Source organism: Scyliorhinus torazame, chromosome 15 (assembly GCF_047496885.1).
Source record: "Scyliorhinus torazame isolate Kashiwa2021f chromosome 15, sScyTor2.1, whole genome shotgun sequence".
In the NCBI taxonomy this organism is placed as follows: Eukaryota; Metazoa; Chordata; class Chondrichthyes; order Carcharhiniformes; family Scyliorhinidae; genus Scyliorhinus; species Scyliorhinus torazame.
Genome location: NC_092721.1, coordinates 138,627,342 through 138,652,879, shown reverse-complemented (window position 1 = coordinate 138,652,879; position 25,538 = coordinate 138,627,342). Strand labels below are relative to the sequence as shown.

The 25,538-nt window shown below is 53.5% G+C and overlaps 1 protein-coding gene across 2 annotated transcripts in view; it reads right to left on the bottom strand.

Annotated features, from left to right (window-relative positions):
• The window catches only part of parp4 (poly (ADP-ribose) polymerase family, member 4), a 341,167-nt gene that overhangs the window by 121,651 nt on the left and 193,978 nt on the right, over window positions 1-25,538 (bottom strand). For both annotated transcript variants that reach the window (XM_072476809.1, XM_072476810.1), the window contains one exon: window positions 24,880-25,067. In XM_072476809.1, the coding sequence (XP_072332910.1) occupies window positions 24,880-25,067 (188 nt within the window). The remainder of the gene's footprint in view (window positions 1-24,879; window positions 25,068-25,538) is intronic.

The following is a 25,538-nucleotide window of genomic DNA, read 5'->3' as shown; positions in this document are numbered from 1 at the left end:
TTGGGAAAGGAGTAGAATTTGGGAAAATTCAAGATATAAATAAATAGCTGGCATCAGTATAATGAGGACAATGCACCATTCATAAAAAAAAGTGATACCTTCAAAATAGAAAGAAATGGTCTGGAAAGACAAAGTGTATTTAAACCAAGTAAAGATAGAGACTTGTGAATGGAATTTATTGCAACAATCAAGAATGATTTAAACTAAATAGGCGGGGTAGAGAAAATGCAATGAATCCCAGACAAGACTTAAATAATCAACTGACAGCACAGTAGCACAAGCGGATAGCACTGTGGTTTCACAGCACCAGTGTCCCAGGTTTGATTCCCCGCTGGGTCACTGTCTGTGCGGAGTCTGCGCGTTCTCCCCGTGTCTGCGTGGGTTTTCTCCGGGTGCTCCAGTTTCCTCCCACAGTCCAAAGACGTGCAAGTTAGGTGGATTGGCCATGATAAATTGCCCCTACTGACCAAAAAAAGGTTAGGTGGGGTTTTGGGTTACGGGGATAGGGTGGAAGTGGGGCCTTAAGTGGGTCAGTGCAGACTCGATGGGCCAAATGGCCCCCTTCTGCACTGCATCTTCTATGTTCCATGGGGACAGAGTTGATGGAATCTTCTTGATCCTGAATGAGAGAAAGGTGAAATGGAGGGTTTTTGGTCTGTGGGTTCCCATCTTTGGTCCATCTTGCCAAAGGCAGAATGGAAGAGACATGGGCTACCCACGAGCAACATTCTTAAGGGCATATTTAATTTCCCAATTGTGGGCAGAAATCACGATCAGGATTTTCCCAGTGACACTGATCCTTTTGAGATCAAAGCCAGGAAGGGCCCTCAGTAGCACTTGTTTTGTTCTTTTACGGGACATAGGCCCATCCCTAATTGCCCTTGAGAAGGTGATGGTGAGCTGCCTTCTTGAACCACTGCAGACCATGTGAGCAGGTACCCACAGTGCTGTTAGGGAGGGAGTTCCAAAAGCAATCCCCACTGGAGATGAAAAGATTAGTAGACTGTGGCTGCTGGCCATCCTTGGAGGATCTTTCTTACTATGTTGGTGATCTGGCAGCTGTGGTCAGTTTTTCTTTACAATTTTCAGACCTCTCAAGATAGAATTGCCCTCAAGATTCCCGTCTGACAGCAGTAGCATTTATCTTTTCAGCTGGGGCTGCGGCCTTTTCAAAGCTATAGGCACTCTGATATGGCCTGCAACCTCAGGAAACAGCCCCTATGGACAGAGGGCACACAGCCTGTCAAGTGAGTATCCACCTCCTGCAAGATTGTACTCCGGGCACACTGCCAGCAAGTGTGGATTTGGGACATGGAAATGGTCGAACGTCCTGTGGAACATGTCGCCACAGGATCGAACGTCCTGTGGCGACATGTAGGAGGAAGTCGCACGTTGGGTGGTTCCTGCTTGAAGCTTGATTTATTTTTAGAATTTAATGTCTGGACACCCCTGTCTCGCCCCTCGGTGCAACCGAAAGTACTCGGACTTCCTCCTATTTGTGGCCACACTCGCCATCGGGACCTCATACAACAGCCTAACCCACCTGACAAACCCCTCCCCAAACCCGAACCTCTTCAGCACCTCCCACAGGTACCCCCACTCTACCCTATCGAAGGCTTTCTCAGCGTCCATCGCCACCACTATCTCCGCCTCCCCCTCCTTCGCCGGCATCATGATAATGTTCAAAAGCCTCCGTACATTCGCGTTCAACTGTCTCCCCTTCACAAACCCCGTCTGGTCTTCATGGATGATCTGCGGCACACAATCCTCAATCCTCGTGGCTAAGGCCTTCGCCAGCACCTTGGCATCTACATTTAGCAAGGAAATCGGTCTGTAAGACCCACATTGCAGGGGATCCTTGTCCCGCTTCAGGATCATGGAGATCAGTGCCCGGGACATCGTCGGGGGTAAAGCCCCCCCCACCCTTGCCTCATTAAAGGTCCTAACTAACAGCGGGCCCAACAGGTCCATATATTTTTTATAGAACTCGACCGGGAAACCGTCCAGCCCCCGTGTCTTCCCCGCCTGCATGCTTCCTATCCCTTTGATCAGCTCCTCCAGCCCAATCGGGGCCCCCAGTCCCGCCACCAGTCCCTCTTCCACCTTTGGAAACCTCAATTGGTCCAGGAAACGGCCAATCCCTCCCTCCTCCCGTGGGGGCTCGGATCGGTACAATTCCTCGTAGAAGCCCCTGAAGACCCCATTGATGTCAACCCCACTCCGCACCACGCTCCCTCCCCTGTCCTTAACTCCCCCGATCTCCCTAGCTGCGTCCCGCTTCCGAAGCTGATGCGCCAGCATCCGGCTTGCCTTTTGCCCATACTCGTAGACCGCCCCCTGGGCCTTCCTCCACTGCACCTCCGCCTTCCTGGTGGTCACCAGGTCGAATTCGGCCTGGAGGCTGCGCCTCTTCCTCAACAATCCTTCCTCAGGCTCTTCCGCATACCTCCTGTCTACCCTCACCATCTCCCCCACCAGCCACTCCCTCTCCCCCTGCTCCTTGTGGGCCCTAATGGAGATCAGCTCTCGCCTCACCACCGCCTTCAGTGCCTCCCATACCATCCCCACTCGGACCTCCCCGTTGTCGTTGGTCTCCAAGTACCTCTCTATACTTCCTCGGACCCGCTCGCTCACCTCCTCGTCCGCCAACAGCCCCACCTCCAAGCGCCACAGCGGGCGCTGGTCCCTCTCCTCCCCCATCTCCAAGTCCACCCAATGCGGGGCGTGGTCCGAAATGGCTATTGCCGAATACTCGGTATCCTCTACTCTCGCTATCAGCGCCCTACTCAAAATGAAAAAGTCGATTTGAGAATAAGCCTTATGGACATGTGAGAAGAATGAAAATTCCCTAGCCCCTGGCCTTGCAAATCTCCAAGGGTCCACCCCTCCCATTTGGTCCATAAATCCCCACAGCACTCTAGCCGCCGCCGGCTTTCTACCCGTCCTAGACCTGGAGCGATCCAGTGCCGGATCCAACACCGTGTTAAAGTCTCCCCCCATTATCAGGCCCCCCACTTCTAAGTCTGGGAACCGACCCAACAGACGCCGCATAAAACCCGCATCGTCCCAGTTCGGAGCATTAACATTGACCAGTACCACCCTCTCACCCTGCAACTTATCACTTACCATTATGTACCTACCGCCATTATCTGCCTCAATGCTCGACGCCTCGAATGACACCTTCTTTCCCACCAAGACCGCCACCCCTCGATTTTTGGCATCTAGCCCCGAGTGAAACACCTGACCTACCCACCCTTTCCTCAGTCTTACCTGGTCTGCCACCTTCAGGTGTGTCCCCTGGAGCATAACCACATCCGCCTTGAGCCCCTTCAGGTGCGCAAACACGCGGGCCCGCTTAACCGGCCCATTCAGTCCCCTTACATTCCAGGTTATCAGCCGGATCAGGGGGCTACCCGCCCCCCTCCCCGCCGACTAGCCATGACCCCTCCTCGGCCAGCCACGCGCCCGTACCCCACACCCGGCCCGTTCCCCACAGCGGCATATCCCCGTCTCGACCCCCGCCCCCCGCACTCGCTCCAGCTCCTCCTTGACCTTAGCAGCAGCAACTCGACCCCCCCCCCCCCTCCCCCCCGCCCCAGCTAGGACCCATCCTAGCTGGTTTACTCCCCCCATTGCACTTCCGCAAGTCAGCTGACTCCTGCTGACCCCGGCCACTCCCGCCTCCCCTTTGACTCCTCCCATTGTGTGGCACACCCTCCTCTCCCGCTCCCCATCCACAGGCTCTCCCCCTCCCCCCTCCGTTCTCAGCGCGGGAAACAATCCTTGCTTCCACGCCCCGGCCCCCCCCCCCCCAGTATTCGGCGTGGGAAAAAAGCCCGCGCTCTCCACCTACCAGGCCCCGCCACCAACCGAAACAATGCCCAACCCGCCCAATCCACCCTCCCCAACCCGAAAGAGAAAAACACAGAGAAAAAGAAACCCAAAACAATACAAAGGCCCGCCCCCCCCCCCCCCCGAACAAAAAATAGGCATAACATATCCACCGCAGTCCCCAATCGCCCATCCCGACCCTCATCTGTGTCCAGCTTCTCGGCCTGAACAAAGGTCCACGCCTCCTCCGGAGACTCAAAATAATGGTGCCAGTCCTTGTAGGTAACCCACAGTCGCGCCGGCTGCAACATGCCAAACTTCACCCCTTTCCTGTGCAGCACTGCTTTCACTCGATTGTACCCGGCCCTCCTCTTCGCCACCTCCGCACTCCAGTCCTGGTATATTCGAACCTCTGTGTTCTCCCACCTGCTGCTCCTCTCCTTCTTGGCCCACCTGAGCACACACTCCCGATCGACGAACCGATGGAACCGCACCAGCACCGCCCGCGGAGGCTCGTTAGCCTTGGGCCTTCTCGCCAACACTCTATGGGCCCCTTCCAGCTCCAGGGGCCCTTGGAAGGACCCCGTTCCCATCAGCGAGTTTAACATGGTGACCACATAGGCCCCCACGTCCGGCCCCTCCAGGAGGCCCAGAATCCGCAGATTCTTCCACCTCGACCGATTCTCCATCTCCTCGAACCGCTGCTGCCATTTCTTGTGGAGCGCCTCGTGCGCCTCCACCTTTACCGCAAGGCCTAAGATCTCGTCCTCATTGTCAGAGATCTTTTGTTGAGCCTCTCGGATCGCCACCCCCTGGAACGTCTGTCTCCAGCAGCTTATCAATAGACGCCTTCATCGGCTCTAGCAGATCCGTTTTAATCTCTCTGAGGCAGCGCTGGATACCCTCCTGTTGCTCCTCCGCCCACTGCCTCCACGCTGCCTGGTCTCCGCCCGCCGCCATTTTGTCTTTCTTCCCTCCCTTCTTCGGGTCCACCACCACCTTTTTTGTCACCCCGCTCCTAGTTAAAGCCATATACTGACGGGGAGCTGTTATTAACTCCTTCCCTCACCGGGAAACGTCGAAAAAATGCCGTTGGGGGCCCTGAAAAGAGCCCAAAAGTCAGTTTTTGCGGGAGCCGCCGAATGTGTTCCGCATAGCTGCAACCGGAAGTCGAAAAGCAGTTTTTTAAAGCACATGGAGGCGATGAAGAAGGACATGATGGCGGCAATGAAGGTGCTAGTGGAGGGGGTGATTGCCCCGGTGAAGGCGGTGGTGTCGAAGACATTGACTGTGGTGCGGGAGCAAGGCGAGAAGCTGAAAGGGGTGGAGGAGACCTTGTAGCAGCACAGCGATCAGCTCACCTCGATGGGTGAGGAGTTGTAGAGGGTGGTGGAGGCCAACAAAAATCTGCGAGCGAAGGTAGAGGGCCTGGAAAACACAACTAGGCTGCAAAATATGAGGATCGTGGGCCTGCCGGAAGGGGTGGAGGGCCCGAGGCCGATTGAGTGCATTGACAAGATGTTGGCGGAGCTGTTGGGGGAGGGGGAAGATCCCTCCCAGTACGAACTGGATTGGGCTCATCGGTCATTGAGGCCTAAACCGAAGGCAAATGAACCGCTAAGAACTGTGACTATTTGTTTCCATAGGTACCATGTGAAGGAGACGGTCCTGAGTTGGGCGAAGCAGTAGATGCAGTGGGCTGGAGCTGGTTTATGTATATACCAGGACGTAACCGTGGAGTTGGCAAGGAGGTAGGCACCTTCGGCCGAGTGAAGACGGCACTATATGACAGCGGGTGTGCGGTTCTGCGTAGTGTATTCAGCTAAGTTGAGGATGACCTACAACTCCAAAAGCTTTTACTTTGGTGGAACCGAAGGAAGCGTTTGTGAAGGCAGAGCAGAAGTGAGAAATGGGACTGAGAATTGGTCTTGGACTGAGGGTAGGGGGTGGAAGATTGTATATAGTTCTATTTTTTATTTCATGTTGTTATATGTGTTAAAAGGGGTGAAGTTGCCTATTTGCGTAAGGCAGGATTTGGGATTTTTTGGGGGCGGGCCAGGCCCAGTGGGCAGGACCCAGAGTTATGATGATGGCGCATAGGAGGAGTGAGAGACCCCTGTCAGGATAGCTTCAGAATAGTGCAAAAGGTTCTGCTGACGAGGGAGGGATTGTTGCTGAGGGACAGAGAGGAGGTCGTGGGCGGAGGCTGCCTGGGGGCAGGCCGGTGGAGGCGCAGGGGGCTGGAGACTGGCCCAAGAAAGGTGATGGCTCATCGGCGAAGGGGGGCAATGAGCCCCCCAACTAGGCTGATCACCTGGAATGTACGAAGGCTAAATGGGCCGGTCAAGAGGGCACGCTTGTTCGCGCATTTGAGAAGACTGAAGGCGGATGTGGTAATGCTGCAGGAGACGCACCTTAGAGTAGCTGACCAGATTAGATTAAGGAAAGGTTGGGTCGGACAGGTTTTTCACTCGGGACTGGACTCGAAGACTCGAGGGGTCGCGATCCTGATCAACAAGCGAGTGGTGTTTGAGGCGGGAAGAATAGTTTCAGATGTGGAAGGCTGGTACATTATGGTCAGTGGGAAATTGGAGGGTTGCAGGTGGTACTAGTAAAAGTGTATGCGCCAGATTAGAATGATGTGGAGTTTATAAAGAGGATGCTGGGGAAGATACCGGACCTGGATTCGCATAAGTTGGTCATGGGAGTGGACTTCAACACAGTTATTGACCCTGTTTTCGGCCGGTCAAGCTCAAAAATGGGCAGGGTGACAGCAATGGTTAAGGAACTAAAAGGGTTCATGGAGCAGATGGGGGGGGGGGGGGGGGGGGGGTGGATCCATGGAGATTTGGGCAGTCGAGGGTGAAGGAGTTCTCCTTCTACTCACACGTGCATAAAGTGTACTCCTGGATTGATTTCTTTATTCTGAGCAGGGCCTTACTGACGTGTGTGGTGGACACGGGGTACTCGGAGATCACAATCTCAGACCATGCCCTGCACTGGGTTGACCTACAGGTTAGTAAAGACAGTAACCAGTGCCCGCTCTGGAGGTTAGACATGGGTCTTCTAGCTGACGAAGAGGTGTGTGCGCGGCTGAGGAAATATATTCATAACTACCTGGAAGTCAACGACACGGGGGAAATTTCGGCAGCGGTGGTCTGGGAAGCATTGAAGGCGGTGGTTAGAGGGGAGCTGATCTCGATACGGGCCCACAGGGAGAAGGTAGAAAGGGCAGAGACGGACTAACTGGTAAAGGAGATACTACAGGTTGACAGGAGGCATGCTTGGACCCCAGAGGCAGGACTTTTAAGGGAACGGAGGAGGCTACAGGCGGAGTTTGGCTTGTTAACCACAGGGAAGGCGGTGGAACAGCTGAGAAAGGCAAGTGGGACGATTTATGAGCATGGAGAGAAGGCCAGCAGAATGCTTGCATAGCAGCTTAGAAAGAGGGAGGCAGGCAGGGAGATAGGGAAAGTAAAGGATGGAGATGGGAACCTGGTTGGAGACTCAGCAGGGGTGAATAAGGTGTTTAAGGAGTTTTACAGTCGGCTATATGGGTCGGAACCCCCAATGGGACTGGAGGGGATCAGGCATTTCCTAGGGGGGCTGAATTTCCCGAAGGTGACGGGGAGCTGGTAGAAGCGCTGAGGGCCCCGATCGGGATGGAAGAAATAGCGGAGGGTCTGAAAGCCATGCAGTCGGGTAAAGCCCGGGGCCGGACGGGTACCCAGTGGAGTTCTATAAAAAGTTCTCTGGGATATTGGGACCGTTGTTGAAGAGGACATTTAATGAGGCAAGGGAGAGAGGGGTGCTTCCCCCGACGATGTCACAGGCCACGATTTCGCTGATCCTTAAGCGGGACAAGGACCCGGAGCTGTGTGGCTCCTACAGGCCGATATCCCTGTTGAATGTGGATGCCAAACTGCTGGCCAAAAGTTTGTCCTCTAGGATTCAGGAATGTGTTCTGGACGTTATTGGGGAGGACCAGATGGGGTTTGTTCAGGAAAGGCAGTTGGTGGCCAATGTAAGTGTGGTGGTATGTATTAGGGGTCATGTGGGACTGTGAAGCCGTGATGCTATTGGCTGACAGATCCCGGGTCCTGGTTGGCTGTTGACTCCTGGCTCCGCCCTGAAGGCGGAGTATAAGAACCCGAGCTTCTCCCCGCCGCTTCATTCTGTTGCTGAACTGCTGGGGACAAGTCTCGCTTAATAAAGCCTCATCGACTTCATCACTACTCGTCTCTCTCATAAGTCATTGTGCGCTACAATTTATTAAGCGAGCTTAAAGGACTATGGAGCTCCGGATCGCCCCGGAATGCCTGCGGATCAGCCCCCACGCAGCGAACACGGCAGCAGTATTTAAACACTGGCAAGCATGTTTTGAAGGCTACCTCCGAACGGCCCCCGGCCGGATCACAGAAGACCAGAAAATGCAGGTCCTGCATTCGAGGGTAAGCCCGGAAATTTACCCTCTCATAGAAGACGCAGAGGATTTCCCGACGGCGCTCGCATTACTGAAGAGCATCTACGTTCGCCACGTGAACCAGGTCTACGCGCGCTACCAACTCGCAACGAGACGGCAAAGTCCCGGAGAATCGCTAGAAGAATTCTACGCCGCGCTGCTAATTTTGGGACGGGGCTGCAGCTGCCCGCCGGTGAACGCGATCGAACACACGGACATGCTAATTCGCGATGCGTTTGTGGCAGGTATGAACTCTCCCCAAATCCGCCAAAGACTTTTAGAAAGAGAGTCGTTAGGACTCTCAGAGGCACGGGCCCTTGCAGCTTCCCTAGATGTGGCCTCGCAAAACGCCCGCGCCTACGGCCCCGACCGCGCGGCAGCCCCTTGGGGTCCGTGGACCCCCGTCGCGACAAACCCCCCCCCCCTCCCCTCCCTCACAGGCTTGCACGGTTAAAGCGCCAGACCATCCCGGGGGGGCCCGCTGCTATTTCTGCGGGCAATCGAAACACCCCCGGCAGCGCTGCCCGGCCCGCCCAGCTATTTGTAAAAGCTGCGGCAAGAAGGGCCATTACGCGGCTGTGTGCCGGTCCCGGGGGGTCGCCGCAATCTCCGGAGAAGAACAAGCCCAGCATAGCCCAAACGCTCCCCAACCCCCCAAGTGCCCAATGTGCGACCCGCTGGCGCTGCCATTTTGGGTCCCGGGCACCACGAGGGGAGGATGGGCGCCGCCATCTTGTGACCCCCCAAACACGTGCGATTCATGGGGGTGGCCATTTTGTCCACCCCCGACCACGTGCGATCCATGGGGCCGGCCATTTTGTCCACCCCCGGCCGAGTGCGATTCATGGACGCCGCCATCTTGGATGACAACAAAGGACCCCAGCATCGACGGCTCCACGGGGTCCGAAGAAGACGCCGCGACACTACGACCACGACTGGCTTCGGTGACTCTGGATCAATCACGGCCCCGGGAGCTCCAGACGATGACAACAACGGTGCTGATCAACGGACACGAGACATCATGCTTGATCGACTCCGGGAGCACCGAAAGTTTCATTCACCCAGACACGGTAAGACGCTGTTTTCTGACCATCCATCCAAGTACGCAAAAGATTTCCCTAGCTTCAGGATCCCACTCTGTAGAGATCAAAGGGTTCTTCAATGCGAACCTAACGGTGCAAGGGAGGGAGTTTAAAAACGACAGGCTCTACGTCCTTCCCCAACTCTGCGCGCCCACATTACTGGGATTAGATTTCCAGTGTAACCTGCAGAGCCTAACATTTCAATTCGGCGGCCCAATACCCCACTCACTATCTGCGGCCTCGCAACTCTCAAGGTTGAACCGCCATCCTTGTTTGCAAACCTCAACCCGGATTTCAAACCCGTCGCCACTAGGAGCAGACGGTACAGCGCCCAGGACCGGATATTTATTCGGTCTGAAGTCCAGCGGTTGCTGAAGGAAGGCATAATCCAGGCCAGCAATAGTCCCTGGAGAGCCCAGGTGGTAGTAGTAAAGACCGGGGAGAAGCAAAGGATGGTCATAGACTATAGCCAGACCATCAACAGGTACACACAGCTAGATGCGTACCCTCTCCCCCGCATATCCGACATGGTAAATCGGATTGCCCAGTATAAGGTATTCTCCACCGTGGACCTCAAGTCCACCTACCACCAGCTCCCCATCCGCCCAGGTGGCCGCAAGTACACAGCCTTCGAGGCAGACGGGTGTCTATACCACTTCCTAAGGGTCCCATTTGGTGTCACGAACGGGGTCTCGGTCTTCCAACGGGAGATGGACCGAATGGTTGACCAGCACGGGTTGCAGGCCACGTTCCCGTATCTCGACAACGTAACCATCTGCGGCCACGATCAGCAGGACCACGACGCCAACCTCCAAAAATTCCTCCAGACCGCTAACGCCTTGAACCTCACATACAACGAGGAAAAGTGCGTTTTTAGCACAAACCGGTTGGCCATCCTGGGATACGTAGTGCGCAATGGGATAATAGGCCCCGACCCCGAACACATGCGCCCCCTTATGGAATTTCCCCTCCCCCACTGCTCCAAAGCCCTGAAACGTTGCCTGGGGTTCTTTTCATATTACGCCCAGTGGGTCCCCCAGTATGCAGACAAGGCCCACCCGCTAATACAGACCACTACCTTCCCCCTGTCGACAGAGGCTCGCCAGGCCTTCAGCCGCATCAAAGTGGATATCGCAAAGGCCACGATGCGCGCCATCGACGAGTCCCTCCCCTTCCAGGTCGAGAGCGACGCATCCGACGTAGCTCTGGCGGCCACCCTTAACCAAGTGGGCAGACCCGTGGCCTTTTTCTCCCGAACCCTCCACGCCTCAGAAATCCGCCACTCCTCAGTGGAAAAGGAAGCCCAAGCCATAGTGGAAGCTGTGCGACATTGGAGGCATTACCTGACCGGCAGGAGATTCACTCTCCTCACCGACCAACGGTCGGTAGCCTTCATGTTCGATAATGCACAGCGGGGACTTCCGGGTGAGGCGATGACCAGCTGAGTCGCACGTTTCGGCAGCTCCCGGTGAAACGGACTTTTGGGCTCTTGATAGGAGCCCCAACGGCAATTTTGACGGCTAAAAACACTGTGCGGTAAACCAGAAGGGAATCCCCCCTGTATACGGATGAAAAAAGGAGGAGAAAGTGGCCGGATTGCAGTGGATCCTTTAGAACAGCGGCAAGGAAGGCAAGCAAAAACCAAGATGGCGTCGGAAGGTGGCAGTTTAACATGGGGCTCTGAACAACAAGAGTTCTTGAAATGCTGTGTGGAAGAGCTCAAAAAGGAAATGAAGAAAGAGCTGTTGGCCCCGATACTCCAGGCGATCGAAGGGCTAAAGGAGGAACAAAAGACCCAGGAGCGGGAGCTTCGGGTCGTGAAGGCAAAGGCAGCCGAGAATGAGGACGACATACAGGGCCTGGTGGTGAAGACGGAGATGCATGAGGCACATCAGAAACGATGTGTGGAAAGGTTGGAGGCATTGGAGAACAATGCAAGGAGGAACAACCTGAGGATTCTTGGTCTTCCTGAAGGTGTGGAGGGAGCGGACGTCGGGGCATATGTGAGCACGATGCTGCACTCGTTAATGGGAGTGGAGGCCCCGGCGGGTCCGTTGGAGGTGGAGGGAGCATACTGAGTGATGGCGCGAGGACCGAGAGCAGGAGAAATTCCCAGGGCCATAGTGGTGAGATTCCTCCGTTTTAAGGATAGAGAAATGGTCCTTAGATGGGCAAAGAAAACTCGGAGCAGTAAATGGGAGAACGCGGTGATCCGCGTTTATCAAGACTGGAGTGCGGAGGTGGCGAGAAGGAGGGCGAGCTTTAATCGGGCCAAGGCGGTGCTTCATAAAAAGAAGATAAAATTTGGAATGCTGCAACCGGCAAGACTGTGGGTCACATATCGAGGAAGGCACCACTACTTTGAGACGGCGGATGAAGCGTGGACTTTTATTGTGGAAGAAAAACTGGAATGAGCGGGTTATTAAAAAGAACGTTTGAACAAAGTGGTGGGGCGAATGTGGGGGGCGAAGAGGGGGGTTAAAAAGGGGGGAAAGAGGAGTTTTATGTACTAATCCTGCGATGTGGTAACTTTTCTCTCTTCCACAGGTGGTGATGGGGGGGAGGAGGGGAGGTGGAGGAGATGGAGCGTTGGCCATTGGGGGCGGGGCCAAGGGAGAAGCGCGGGCTTGGTCCCCGCGCTATGATAATCATGGCGGGAATAGAGAAGCAGGAAGGAGGGGGCGTCGCATGGTGCGAGCCGAGGTCACGGGGGGAAGCCGAGGTCGGCCAGAGTTTGCTGACTTCTGGGAGCAACATGGAGGGAGTAATTACGCTAGCGGGGGATCTAGCGGGGGGGGGTGGGAGGGGGGAATTACTGGGTTGCTGCTGCTGGGGAGAGGGGGGAGCTGGTATGGGAGGGGATGGGCGGGGGGGGGGCACCGCGTGGTAAAGATACAGCTGCGTGGGAACCGGGTGAGGAGCTGGAAAAAGGGGATGGCTAAAAGGGGAACGTGAGAGGGCTGAACGGGCCGATAAAGAGGGCACGGGTACTCGCACACCATAAGAAACTTAAGGCAGATGTGGTTATGTTACAGGAAACGCACCTGAAACTGATAGACCAGGTTAGGCTACGCAAAGGATGGGTGGGGCAGGTGTTCCATTCGGGGCTAGAGGCGGAAAACAGGGGGGTGGCTATATTAGTCGGGAAGCGGGTAATGTTCGAGGCAAAGACTATAGTGGCGGATAACGGGGGCAGATACGTGATGGTGAGTGGCAAACTACAGGGGGAGACGGTGGTTTTGGTAAACGTATATGCCCCGAACTGGGATGATGCCAATTTTATGAGGCGGATGCTAGGACGCATTCCGGACCTAGAGATGGGAAAGCTGATAATGGGGGGAGATTTCAATACGGTGTTGGAACCAGGGCTGGATAGGTCGAAGTCCAGGACTGGAAGGAGGCCGGCAGCAGCCAAGGTACTTAAAGATTTTATGGAGCAGATGGGAGGTGTAGACCCGTGGAGATTTAGCAGACCTAGGAGTAAGGAGTTCTCGTTTTTCTCCTATGTCCATAAAGTCTACTTGCGAATAGACTTTTTTGTGCTGGGAAGGGCGTTGATCCCGAAGGTGAGGGGAACGGAGTATACGGCTAAAGCCATTTCGGATCACGCTCCACACTGGGTAGACTTGGAGATAGGGGAGGAAACAGGAGGGCGCCCACCCTGGAGAATGGACATGGGACTAATGGCAGATGAGGGGGTGTGTCTAAGGGTGAGGGGGTGCATTGAAAAGTACTTGGAACTCAATGATAATGGGGAGGTCCAGGTGGGAGTGGTCTGGGAGGCGCTGAAGGCGGTGGTTAGAGGGGAGCTGATATCAATAAGGGCACATAAAGGGAAGCAGGAGAGTAAGGAACGGGAGCGGTTGCTGCAAGAACTTTTGAGGGTGGACAGACAATATGCGGAAGCACCGGAGGAGGGACTGTACAGGGAAAGGCAAAGGCTACATGTAGAATTTGACTTGCTGACTACGGGCACTGCAGAGGCACAATGGAGGAAGGCACAGGGTGTACAGTACGAATATGGGGAGAAGGCGAGCAGGTTGCTGGCACACCAATTGAGGAAAAGGGGAGCAGCGAGGGAAATAGGGGGAGTGAGGGATGAGGAAGGAGAGATGGAGCGGGGAGCGGAGAGAGTGAATGGAGTGTTCAAGACATTTTATAAAAAATTATATGAAGCTCAACCCCCGGATGGGAGGGAGAGAATGATGGGCTTTTTGGATCGGCTGGAATTTCCCAAGGTGGAAGAGCAGGAAAGGGTGGGACTGGGAGCACAGATCGAGGTAGAAGAAGTGGTGAAAGGAATTAGGAGCATGCAGGCGGGAAAGGCCCCGGGACCGGATGGATTCCCAGTCGAATTCTATAGAAAATATGTGGACTTGCTCGCCCCGGTATTGACGAGGACCTTTAATGAGGCAAAGGAAAGGGGACAACTGCCCCCGACTATGTCTGAAGCAACGATATCGCTTCTCTTAAAGAAGGAAAAGGACCCGCTACAATGCGGGTCCTATAGACCTATTTCCCTCCTAAATGTAGATGCCAAGATCCTGGCCAAGGTAATGGCAATGAGAATAGAGGAATGTGTCCCGGGGGTGGTCCATGAGGACCAAACTGGGTTTGTGAAGGGGAGACAGCTGAACACGAATATACGGAGGCTGTTAGGGGTAATGATGATGCCCCCACCAGAGGGGGAAACGGAGATAGTAGTGGCGATGGATGCCGAGAAAGCATTTGATAGAGTGGAGTGGGATTATTTGTGGGAGGTGTTGAGGAGATTTGGTTTTGGAGAGGGGTATGTTAGATGGGTGCAGCTGTTGTATAGGGCCCCGATGGCGAGCGTGGTCACGAATGGACGGGGATCTGCATATTTTCGGCTCCATTGAGGGACAAGGCAGGGATGCCCTCTGTCCCCATTATTGTTTGCACTGGCGATTGAGCCCCTGGCGATAGCGTTGAGGGGTTCCAAGAAGTGGAGGGGAGTACTTAGGGGAGGAGAAGAGCACCGGGTATCTTTGTATGCGGACGATTTGTTACTATATGTGGCAGACCCGGCGGAGGGGATGCCAGAAATAATGCGGATACTTGGGGAGTTTGGGGATTTTTCAGGGTATAAATTGAACATGGGGAAAAGTGAGTTGTTTGTGGTGCATCCAGGGGAGCAGAGTAGAGAAATAGAGGACCTACCGTTGAGGAAGGTAACAAGGGACTTTCGTTACCTGGGGATCCAGATAGCCAAGAATTGGGGCACATTGCATCGGTTAAATTTAACGCGGTTGGTGGAACAAATGAAGGAGGATTTCAAGAGATGGGATATGGTATCCCTGTCACTGGCAGGGAGGGTGCAGGCGGTTAAGCTGGTGGTCCTCCCGAGATTCCTCTTTGTGTTTCAGTGCCTCCCGGTGGTGATCACGAAGGCTTTTTTTAAAAGGATCGAAAAGAGCATCATGGGTTTTGTGTGGGCCGGGAAGACTCCGAGAGTGAGGAAGGGATTCTTACAGCGTAGCAGGGATAGGGGGGGGGGGCTGGCACTACCGTGCCTAAGTGAGTATTATTGAGCCGCTAATATTTCAATGGTGAGTAAGTGGATGGGAGAGGAGGAGGGAGCGGCGTGGAAGAGATTAGAGAGGGCGTCCTGTAGGGGGACTAGCCTACAGGCTATGGTGACAGCCCCATTGCCGTTCTCACCGAGGAACTATACCACAAGCCCGGTGGTGGTGGCTACACTGAAGATTTGGGGACAGTGGAGACGGCATAGGGGAAAGACTGGAGCCTTGGGGGGGTCCCCGATAAGAAACAACCATAGGTTTGCCCCGGGGGGAATGGATGGGGGATATGGAATGTGGCAAAGAGCAGGAATAACGCAACTGAAAGATCTGTTTGTGGATGGGAAGTTCGCGAGTCTGGGAGCGCTGACCGAGAAATATGGGTTGCCCCAAGGAATGCATTCAGGTATATGCAACTGAGGGCTTTTGCGAGGCAACAGGTGAGGGAATTCCCGCAGCTCCCGACACAAGAGGTGCAGGGCAGAGTGATCTCAAAGACATGGGTGGGGGATGGTAAGGTGTCAGATATATATAGGGAAATGAGGGACGATGGGGAGACTATGGTAGATGAACTAAAAGGGAAATGGGAAGAAGAGCTGGGGGAGGAGATCGAGGAGGGGCTGTGGGCAGATGCCCTAAGCAGGGTAAACTCGTCGTCCTCGTGTGCCAGGCTAAGCCTGATTCAGTTTAAGGTATTACACAGGGCGCATATGACTGGAGCATGGCTCAGTAAATTTTTTGGGGTGGAGGATAGGTGTGCGAGGTGCTCGAGAAGCCCAGCGAATCATACCCATATGTTTTGGTCATGCCCGGCAGTACAGGGGTTTTGGATGGGGGTGACAAAGGTGCTTTCAAAAGTAGTGGGGGTCCGGGTCGAACCAAGCTGGGGGTTGGCTATATTTGGGGTTGCACAAGAGCCGGGAGTACAGGAGGCGAGAGAGGCCGATGTTTTGGCCTTTGCGTCCCTAGTAGCCCGGCGTAGGATATTGCTCATGTGGAAAGAAGCCAAGCCCCCAGGGGTGGAGACCTGGATAAATGACATGGCAGGGTTTATAAAGCTAGAGTGGATTAAGTTCGTCCTAAGGGGGTCGGCTCAAGGGTTCACCAGGCGGTGGCAACCGTTTGTAGAATACCTCGCAGAAAGATAGATGGAATGGAAAAAAGAAGGCAGCAGTCCAGGATCGGGGGGTGGGGGGTGGGGGGGTGGGAGGAGGAACCAGAAGGACTCTCAGGGTTGTTAATATATACTGTATAATATGTATAGGTCGTTGCTACAGATAATTATATATTGGACTGTTAAATTATATTTTTGGAGAGTGTTACTTGTGATAAGGCAGTTGCCAATTAGGGTTAGTTTTCATTTTTGTTATTTATTATTTATTCATTTTCTGTTTATAAAATAGGTCATTGTTATTTGTGTTGTTATAATATTGTGTAAAGGATGCACAATGTACTGTGTTGGTTGACCAAAAATTTTCAATAAAATATTTAAAAAAAAAAGATAATGCACAGCGGGGCAAAATTAAAAATGACAAGATCTTAAGGTGGAGGATTGAGCTCTCCACCTTCAACTACGAGATCTTGTACCGTCCCGGAAAGCTGAACGAGCCGTCCGATGCCCTATCCCGCGACACATGTGCCAACGCACAAATAGACCGTCTCCAAGCCCTCCACGAGGACCTCTGCCACCCGGGGGTCACTCGGTTCTACCATTTCATAAAGTCCCGCAACCTCCCCTACTCTGTGGAGGAGGTCCGTACAGTCACCAGGAACTGCCACATCTGCGCGGAGTGCAAACCGCACTTTTTCAGGCCGGATAGAGCCCACCTGATCAAGGCTTCCCGCCCCTTTGAACGCCTCAGTCTGGATTTCAAAGGGCCCCTCCCTCCACCGACCGCAACGCATACTTCCTGAACGTGGTGGACGAGTACTCTCATAGACATAGACATAGAATTTACAGTGCAGAAGGAGGCCATTCGGCCCATCGAGTCTGCACCGGCTCTTGGAAAGAGCACCCTACCGAAGGTCCAAACCTCCACCCTATCCCCATAACCCAGTAACCCCACCTAATCCCCATAACCCAGTAACCCCACCCTACGGGCAATTTTGGACACTATGGGCAATTTAGCATGGCCAATCCACCTAACTCGCACATCTTTGGACTGTGGGAGGAAACCGGAGGAAACCCACGCACACACGGGGAGAACGTGCAAACTCCGCACAGGCAGTGACCCAAGCCGGAATCGAACCTGGGACCCTGGAGCTGTGAAGCAATTGTGCTAACCACCATGCTACCGTGCTGCCCTCGTTTCCCCTTCGCCATCCCCTGCCCCGACATGACAGCGGCCACAGTCATTAAAGCCCTTGGCACCATATTCACACTGTTCGGTTGCCCCGCATATATCCATAGCGACAGGGGGTCCTCCTTCATGAGTGACGAGCTGCGCCAGTTCCTGCTCAGCAAGGGCATAGCCTCGAGCAGGATGACCAGCTACAACCCCCGGGGGAACGGGCAAGTAGAGAGGGAGAACGGCACGGTCTGGAAGACCGTCCTGCTGGCCCTACGGTCCAGGGATCTCCCAGTTTCCCGATGGCAGGAGGTATTCCCGGATGCTCTCCACTCCATCCGGTCGCTGCTGTGTACCACCACTAACCAAACGCCTCATGAGTGCCTCCTTGTCTTCACCCGGAAGTCCTCCTCCGGAACGTCGCTGCCGACCTGGCTGGCGGCCCCAGGACCCATTTTGCTCCTGAAACATGTGCGGGCGCACAAATCGGACCCGTTGGTCGAGAGGGTTCACCTTGTCCACGCGAACCCGCAGTACGCCTACGTGGCGTACCCTGACGGCCGACCGGACACGGTCTCCCTGCGGGACCTGGCACCCGCCGGCAACACACCCCCCCCCCCCCCCCCCGACACCGATCATCCCCTCCCTACCACCGGCGCACCCCGCGACCGCCCCCTTCCCGGGAGGATCGGTCCTCCTCCCGTGCCCGCCCAGGAGTGAAACAGGAACGAACACCGAAACGCTCCCGGAGACGACAACGCCTGAACAAGCACCTGCACCACCACCGGGGCTGAGGCGATCGACGAGGAAGACCAGACCGCCCGCTCGACTTGTGGCATCGGCGTGACACCAAGAATGTTGTTGGATTGTAACAAAAATGTTTTTTCGCTTACTAATATTGTAAATAGTTTCACAAACTTTGTACATAGCCCAGTGTAGGGCTAAAACTGTAGTAACATGCCCAAAATTTTCCTCCCAGGACCAGCCTTGTAAACCACTACCACCATGCGAACCACCACCCCGCCGGGTTCCTTTTTAACAAGGGGTGAATGTGGTGGTATGTATTAGGGGTCATGTGGGACTGTGAAGCCGTGATGCTATTGGCTGACAGATCCCGGGTCCTGGTTGGCTGTTGACTCCTGGCTCCGCCCTGAAGGCAGAGTATAAGAACCCGAGCTTCTCCCCGCAGCTTCATTCTGTTGCTGAACAACTGGGGACAAGTCTCGCTTAATAAAGCCTCATCGACTTCATCACTACTCGTCTCTCTCGTAAGTCATTGTGCGCTACAGTAAGAAGGATATTAAACGTGATCATGATGCCCCCGGACGGTAGGGAGGTGAAGGTAGGGGTCGCAATGGACGCAGAGAAGGCCTTTGATCGAGTAGAATGGGAGCATCTGTGGGAGGTACTGGGACAGTTCGGATTTGGGTGGGGCTTTATTGACTGGGTCAGGTTGCTGTATCAGGCTCCTATGGGGAGCGTACGGACGAATAGGACAACATCAGATTATTTTAGGCTGCATAGGGGGACGAGACAGGGGTGCCCCCTCTCCCCACTGTTGTTCGCATTAGCCATAGAGCCGCTGGCAATTGCACTGAGAGCCTTAAGGGGCTGGAGGGGCTGGTCCGGTTGGGGGGGGGGGGGAGCGCTTTATGCAGACGACCTGCTCCTGTATGTATCGGACCCAGCAGAGGGGATGGAAGAAATCATGAGGATTCTGGGGGAATTTGGCCGGTTTTCGGGGTATAAACTAAATATGGGGAAAAGTGAGATGTTTGCGGTCCAGGGGAGGGGACAGGAGAGGCGACTGTGGGAACTGCCGTTTAGAGTGGTTTCATAGAATTTACAGTGCAGAAGGAGGCCATTCGGCCCATCGAGTCTGCACCGGCTCTTGGAAAGAGCACCCTACCCAAGGTCAACACCGCCACCCTATCCCCATAACCCAGTAACCCCACCCAACACTAAGGGCAATTTTGGACACTAAGGGCAATTTATCATGGCCAATCCACCTAACCTGCACATCTTTGGACTGTGGGAGGAAACCGTGAGCACCCGGAGGAAACCCACGCACACACGGGGAGGATGTGCAGACTCCGCACAGACAGTGACCCAAGCCGGAATTGAACCTGGGACCCTGGAACTGTGAAGCAATTGTGCTATCCACAAGGCTACCGTGCTGCCCCGCAGGGGGCAGTAGGGGGAAGCTTTAGGTATCTAGAAATCCAAGTAGCGCGGGATTGGGAACAGCTGCACAAGCTAAATCTGGCCCGACTAGTAGACCAAATGAAGGACGATTTTTGGAGGTGGGATGCGCTCCCCGCTGTCATTAGCCGGGAGGGTGCAGACGGTGAAGATGACGGTCCTCCTGAGATTCCGGTTTGTGTTCCAGTGTCTCCCCATCTTTATTCCGCGGTCCTTTTTTAAACGGGTCAACAAAGTGATCACTGGCTTTGTATGGGCGGGTAAGACCCCGCGAGTAAGGAGGGGGATGCTTGAGCGGAGCCGGGGAGAGGGCTGGCTGGCATTACCAAACTTCAGTAACTACTATTGGGTGGCGAATATAGCCATGAGCAGGAAGTGGGCGGTAGGGTGAGGGTCGGCATGGGAGCATATATATGGAGGCGGCTTCATGTAAGGGCACCTGCTTACGGGCGTTGATAACGGCACCTCTGCCGTTCCTGCCGGCACGGGTACTCCACCAGCCCCGTGGTGGTGACGGCCCTGAGAGTCTGGGGGCAATGGAGGAGGCATGTGGGAGCAGAGGGAGCATCGGTTGGTCTCCAATTTGTAATAATCACCGGTTTGCCCCGGGAAGGATGGACGGGGTGTTCTGGAGATGGCAGAGAGCAGGGACTGAGAGGATGGGGGATATGTTTATAGAGGGGAGCTTTCCTAGCTTGAGGGAGCTGGAGGAGAAATTTGGATTGGCGATGGTAACAAATTCAGGTACCTGCAGGTGCGGGATTTCCTGCGCAGGCAGGTTTCAACCTTCCCGCTCCTCCCACCAAGGGGAATACAGGACAGGATAGTTTCCAGAGGGTGTGTGGGAGAAGGGAGGGTCTCTGACATTTACAAGGAACTTATGGGGTCAGAGGAGACGCAGACCGAGGAGCTGAAGCGCAAGTGGGAGGAGGAGTTGGGAGGAGAGATAGAGGATGGTTTATGGGCGGACGCGTTGAGTAGAGTCAACGTGTCCACAACATGTGCCAGGCTCGGCCTGATACAATTCAAGGTTCACTGGGCTCACATGACAGTGGCCCGGATGAGCAGGTTCTTTGGGGTAGAAGATAGTTGTGCAAAGTGTGCGGGAGGGCTAGCGAACCATGTCCACATGTTCTGGACATGTCCGAAGCTTAGGGGATTCTGGCAGGGGTTTGCAGATGTCATGTCCACGGTGTTAAAAACAAGGGTGGCACCGAGTCCAGAGGTGGCGATTTTCGGGGTGTCGGAAGACCCGGGAATCCAGGAGGAGAGAGGCAGACATTCTGACCTTTGCTTCCCTGGTAGCCCGGAGGCGGATACTATTAGCTTGGAGGGACTCAAAGCCCCCGAAGTCGGAGACCTGGCTATCGGACATGGCTAGCTTTCTCTGTTTGGAGAAAATCAAGTTCATCTTGAGAGGATCAATGTTAGGGTTCGCCCGGAGGTGGCAACTGTTTGTCGACTTCTTTGCGGAAAATTAATCGTCAGCAGAAGGGGTGGGGGGGATTAGTTAAGCTTTGAGTAGGGGGTTAATAAAGATGGGACCTGTAAGGGAGGAAGACGGCTTTTGCACTATGTTTACAGATTCATGTATATTGTTTATTTTGTTGTCGCTGTAAAACCAAAAAATACCTCAATAAAAGGTTTATTTTTTAAAAAAGGATAGTTCCATGGAATGTGAGGGGTTTGTGAGTGGCGGAGATTCATCTGAAAGTGTAAGACTAGGTGAGGCTCAGGAAGGTCTGGGTGGGCCAACTATTTCATTTGGGATTCGACAGTAGGTTGCAGTTTTGGTGGGTAAGTCAGTGGTTCCAGATGGAGAAGGCGGTGGCTCGCTCACCCAGCCGGGGGCAGGGGAGGGGGAGAAAGTGCTGACTGGGCTTATGAGGGAAAAAGAGGGCGGTTCCTCCACCCGAGGGAGCAGGAGTATTCGTTTTTCTCCTCAGTTCATGAGGTGTATTCGAGGATAGACTTTCTTGTAGTAGGGAAGTCATTGCTGGCGGGGGTTCGGGGATCAGAGTATTCGGCTATAGCGATCTCTGATCATGTGCCGCATTGGGTGGACATGGTCCTGGAGATGGGGGTAGTGCAGAGACTGGGGTGGAGAATGGATGCGGGGTTGCTGAGGAACAGAAGTTTCTGTGAGAAGATTGGGAAGGTGATTGAGGAGTATGTGGGCTTTAACTGTACTGGAGAATCATCGCAAGCAATGGTATGGAGGGCGATGAAGGCGGTAGTGAAGGGGGGATGGGGGTGGGTGGGTGGGAGGTGATATGATATAATTTAAGACCAAGGTAGATATAGAGGAGAGGCAAGAGCATCAAAGGCTTATTGAGGAGATGTTGGAGGTAGACAGGCGGTATGCAGGGGATCTGGATCCGCCCTTTTGGACAGAAAGAAGGCTAGTTTTGATCAGTTGTCGACAGGGAAGGTGGTACGCCAACAGAGGCGGGCAAGAGGAGCGATTTACGAATATGGGGAGAAGGCTTGGCGCATGCTGGCAGGCCAACGTCGGAGGGAGGTGGCGGCGAGGAAATTGCCCAGGTGCAGGATAGGACGGGGAAATTGGTGGTGGAAGATTAATAAGGTGTTTGAGGAGAGCCGTGAAAATTTATATAGATTGGAGCCACCGGGGGAGGATCAGGGGATGTTGGAGTATCCGAGGCTAGAGGGGAAAGACAGGGCCACACTGGAGTTGTCGGTGGGGGAACAGGAGGTCCAGATGGGTTCCCAGTGCAGGTACCAAAACCCTTCCCCCTGCCCCAGTCCATACTTCTCCCCTAACTCTTCCAACCTCGCAAAACGCCCCCCGGAACAGGTCTTTCAGTATCCTGATCCCCCTCTCCTCCCATCTCTGAAACCTCCCGTCTAGCCTTCCCAGCTCAAACCTGTGATTTCCCCCTGATCTTTACTTTAAAGAACTTTAAAGACAAATTGACACCGCTGATGGTGGGGATGTTTGATGAAGCGATAGGGAAGGGGGTGCTACCACAAAGATTGGGGCAGGCCACAATCTCCCTGCTGTTAAAGAAAGATAAAGACCCGACAGAGTATGGGTCGTACTGGCCTATATCGCCACTGAATGTTGACGCAAAGATACTGGCGAAGGTACTGGTGGCTAGGTTGGAGGGGTGTCTCCTGAAGGTGATATTTGAGGATCAGATGGGGTTCGCAGGGTGGCAACCCACTTCAGGTATTTGGGGATGTAGCTGGCATGAGACTGGGGGGTTCTGTAGGTACAATTTTATTAGCTTAGTGGGAGGGTGAAAGAGGACTTGGCAAGTGGGACAACCTCCCTCTGTCACAGGCAAGTCGGGTGCAAGCGATTAAAATGGATATGTTGCCGTGATTTCTGCTCCTATTGTAGTGCCTGCTGGTCTTTTTGCCGAAGGCATTATTTAACAAAGTGGACAAGTTGGTCACTTTGTTCATTTGTGGGGGGGCGGAGGTAGCCAGGGTCAAGAAGGTGGTCCTGCAGAGGGGATTTCAGGCAGGAGGGTTGGGCCTCCCAAATTTCTAATACTATTGGGCAGCGAATACCGAAAAGGTGAGGAGGCCGGCGGGGTGGGTGGGTGGGGGGGGGGGGGGAGTCCCAGTGGGTTAGAACAGAGGAGGGTCTGTATAGGGGATCGGGGTTGAGGGCGCTGGCAATGGCATACTCCCGATGGCCCCAAGCAAGTACTCTGGGAGTTCGGTGGTGGTGGCAACACTGAAGATTTAGAGGCAGCGGCTCAGTTGGGGCTGCGTCAGGGGAGATCCCGATCAGGGGGAAATCACAGGTTTGAGCTGGGAAGGCTAGACGGGAGGCTTCAGAGATGGGAGGAGAGGGGGATCAGGATACTGAAAGACCTGTTCCGGGGGGGGGGGGGGGGGGCGTTTTGCGAGGTTGGAAGAGTTAGGGGAGAAGTATGGACTGGGGCAAGGGGAAGGGTTTTGGTACCTGCAGCTCCGAGACTTTGCTAGGAAGGAGGTTCAGAGCTTCCCGATAGTGCTGACCCCTTCGTTGCTGGAAGGGGTATTGATGGCAGAGGGAATGGAAAAGGGGGTGGTGTCTGCGATCCATGGGAAGATTTTGGAGGTGGACGGGGTGTCCATGGAGGGGATTAAAGCCAAGTGGGAGGAAGAGTTGTGGGAGATTATGGAAGTCGGCCTGTGGTGTGAGGTGTTCAGACAGCGAACGCCTCAATCTCATGCGCAAGGTTGGGGCTGATACAGCTGAAGTTCGAGTATGGGGCGCACCTCACGAGAGCGAGGATGAGCAAACTCTTTGGGGGAGTGGAAGACATATGTGAGCATTATGGGAGGGGCCCCGCAAATCGCATTCACGTGTTTTGGTCCTGTCCGATGCTGGAGAGGTATTGGAGGGAGCTTTTCAATATCATCTCGGGGGTACTACACATGAACTTGGAACCAGGGCCCCTAGAAACCATTTTCGGGGTGTTGGACCGGCCCGAGCTGCAGGCGGGGCATGGGCAGATGTTTTAGCCTTCACCTCACTGATTGCCCGGAGGCGGGTCCTGTTGGGGTGGAGGTCAGCTTCTCCACCCTGTGCCTCGGCTTGGTGGGGGGACCTACTTGACATTTGAGCTGAGGGGGATGAAGGAGGGGTTCTACAATTCATGGGGACTGTTTATTATGCACTTTCGTGAATTGGTTGCCATTGAACATGGAGGTGGTGGCGGCTGGGGTAATTGTTGTTTTTGATTATACTGTCTACTGATTGACAGTTAATTTTTTCACCTTGTGTTCACAGACGGATGTTTTGGTTTGTAAATTGAGGGGGTGCTGTTTTTGTTTGGGGGATTGTTATTGTATTTGTTTGTTTGTTTTCTTTTGATGAAAATGTTGAAAATGAGGAGAATAAAAAGATTTTTTAAAAAAGGAAATGGTCCTGACCTGAAATTATATTTGAAGTGCTAAAGAAAGGCAGATACTGGGTATCGTGAGAGAAAGAAAATGTATATTTAGATAATAGTGGAAAATGTTGGTAGCATTATAAATAGGATGTTACATTTAGAAGTCCTTGTGGCATCAGTGAACAATGTCTTAAGAATGTTAGAAAACCGTCCAACTCAAGAAGATGGGAACAAATAGTCAGGGGCATAAAGTGGGTCAAAAGATCAAGTGGTCGATAAATGAATTGGTGGAGCTGTACACATCAGAAGGTGAAAGAAATAGTTCTTGAGGGAGGCAGCTAAGTATTAAAGGATGTACTTTGGATAGAGATCTCCAATAATAAAAAAAAATCCAAGCTAACAACAGGAGCATGCTTAAAGGCTTCGTGTCAGCATAGGATGATTTGCTTTGTGAAGAGGTAATAAAGGAATATAAGAACAGCAAAGTTATTTTAATGGTTATCTTTAATCAATCTTATATAAATCGGAGAAACCCAAATTGTTAGAAGCAGAGCTGGCAAATACATCAAATAAAATATCTTCTTTATTTGTAATTATCTGGTTATCAAAATGACTTACCCAACACCGCATGTAAATATCCTGGTGTGTTTGATGTTCTGGTGTACTGTCTTCAGTGTAAGAGCTTCATTTTGAATGTGTCCATCAGAAATCAAAAGTATATTGCGTATCCTTTTGGATGGGGCAAGCAGGTTCAGACTCAGTAATGGTCTCCAGAAATCTGTGTTTCCCATAGGCTTGTGTACAGACTTTAACAGAACATGAAAATTTAAAACATTGGTTGACTAGAGTATTATTTGGATAACTGTGTTGTTGCCTTTACATCTAGAGTGCAAATCAAATTCATTCCGGCTAATTAGTAAAAGATGCGGCTGTCAGTCGAAAATGACATTCTGCCCAGCATACAATTTAGCAATTGTGTATGAATTTCAGAGTTAGTGCGATGCTAGGTTAGCAGGCCAAAAGTCCTAAGGATTGGCTGATTGAATCAAACAGCGTTTTCTTCTGGCTGTTTGCAATGGATAGAGTACAGACAATACTCAACCAGCTCACATTTGCAAACCCCCCCAAAAAATGTCCACTGTTAGATGTGGTTTGCGGGCAGCACAGTGGCGCAGTGGTTAGCACTGCAGATTCACAGCACCGAGGTCCCAGGTTTGATCCTGGCTCTGGGTCACTGTCCATATGGAATTTGCACATTCTCCCCGTGTTTGCGTGGG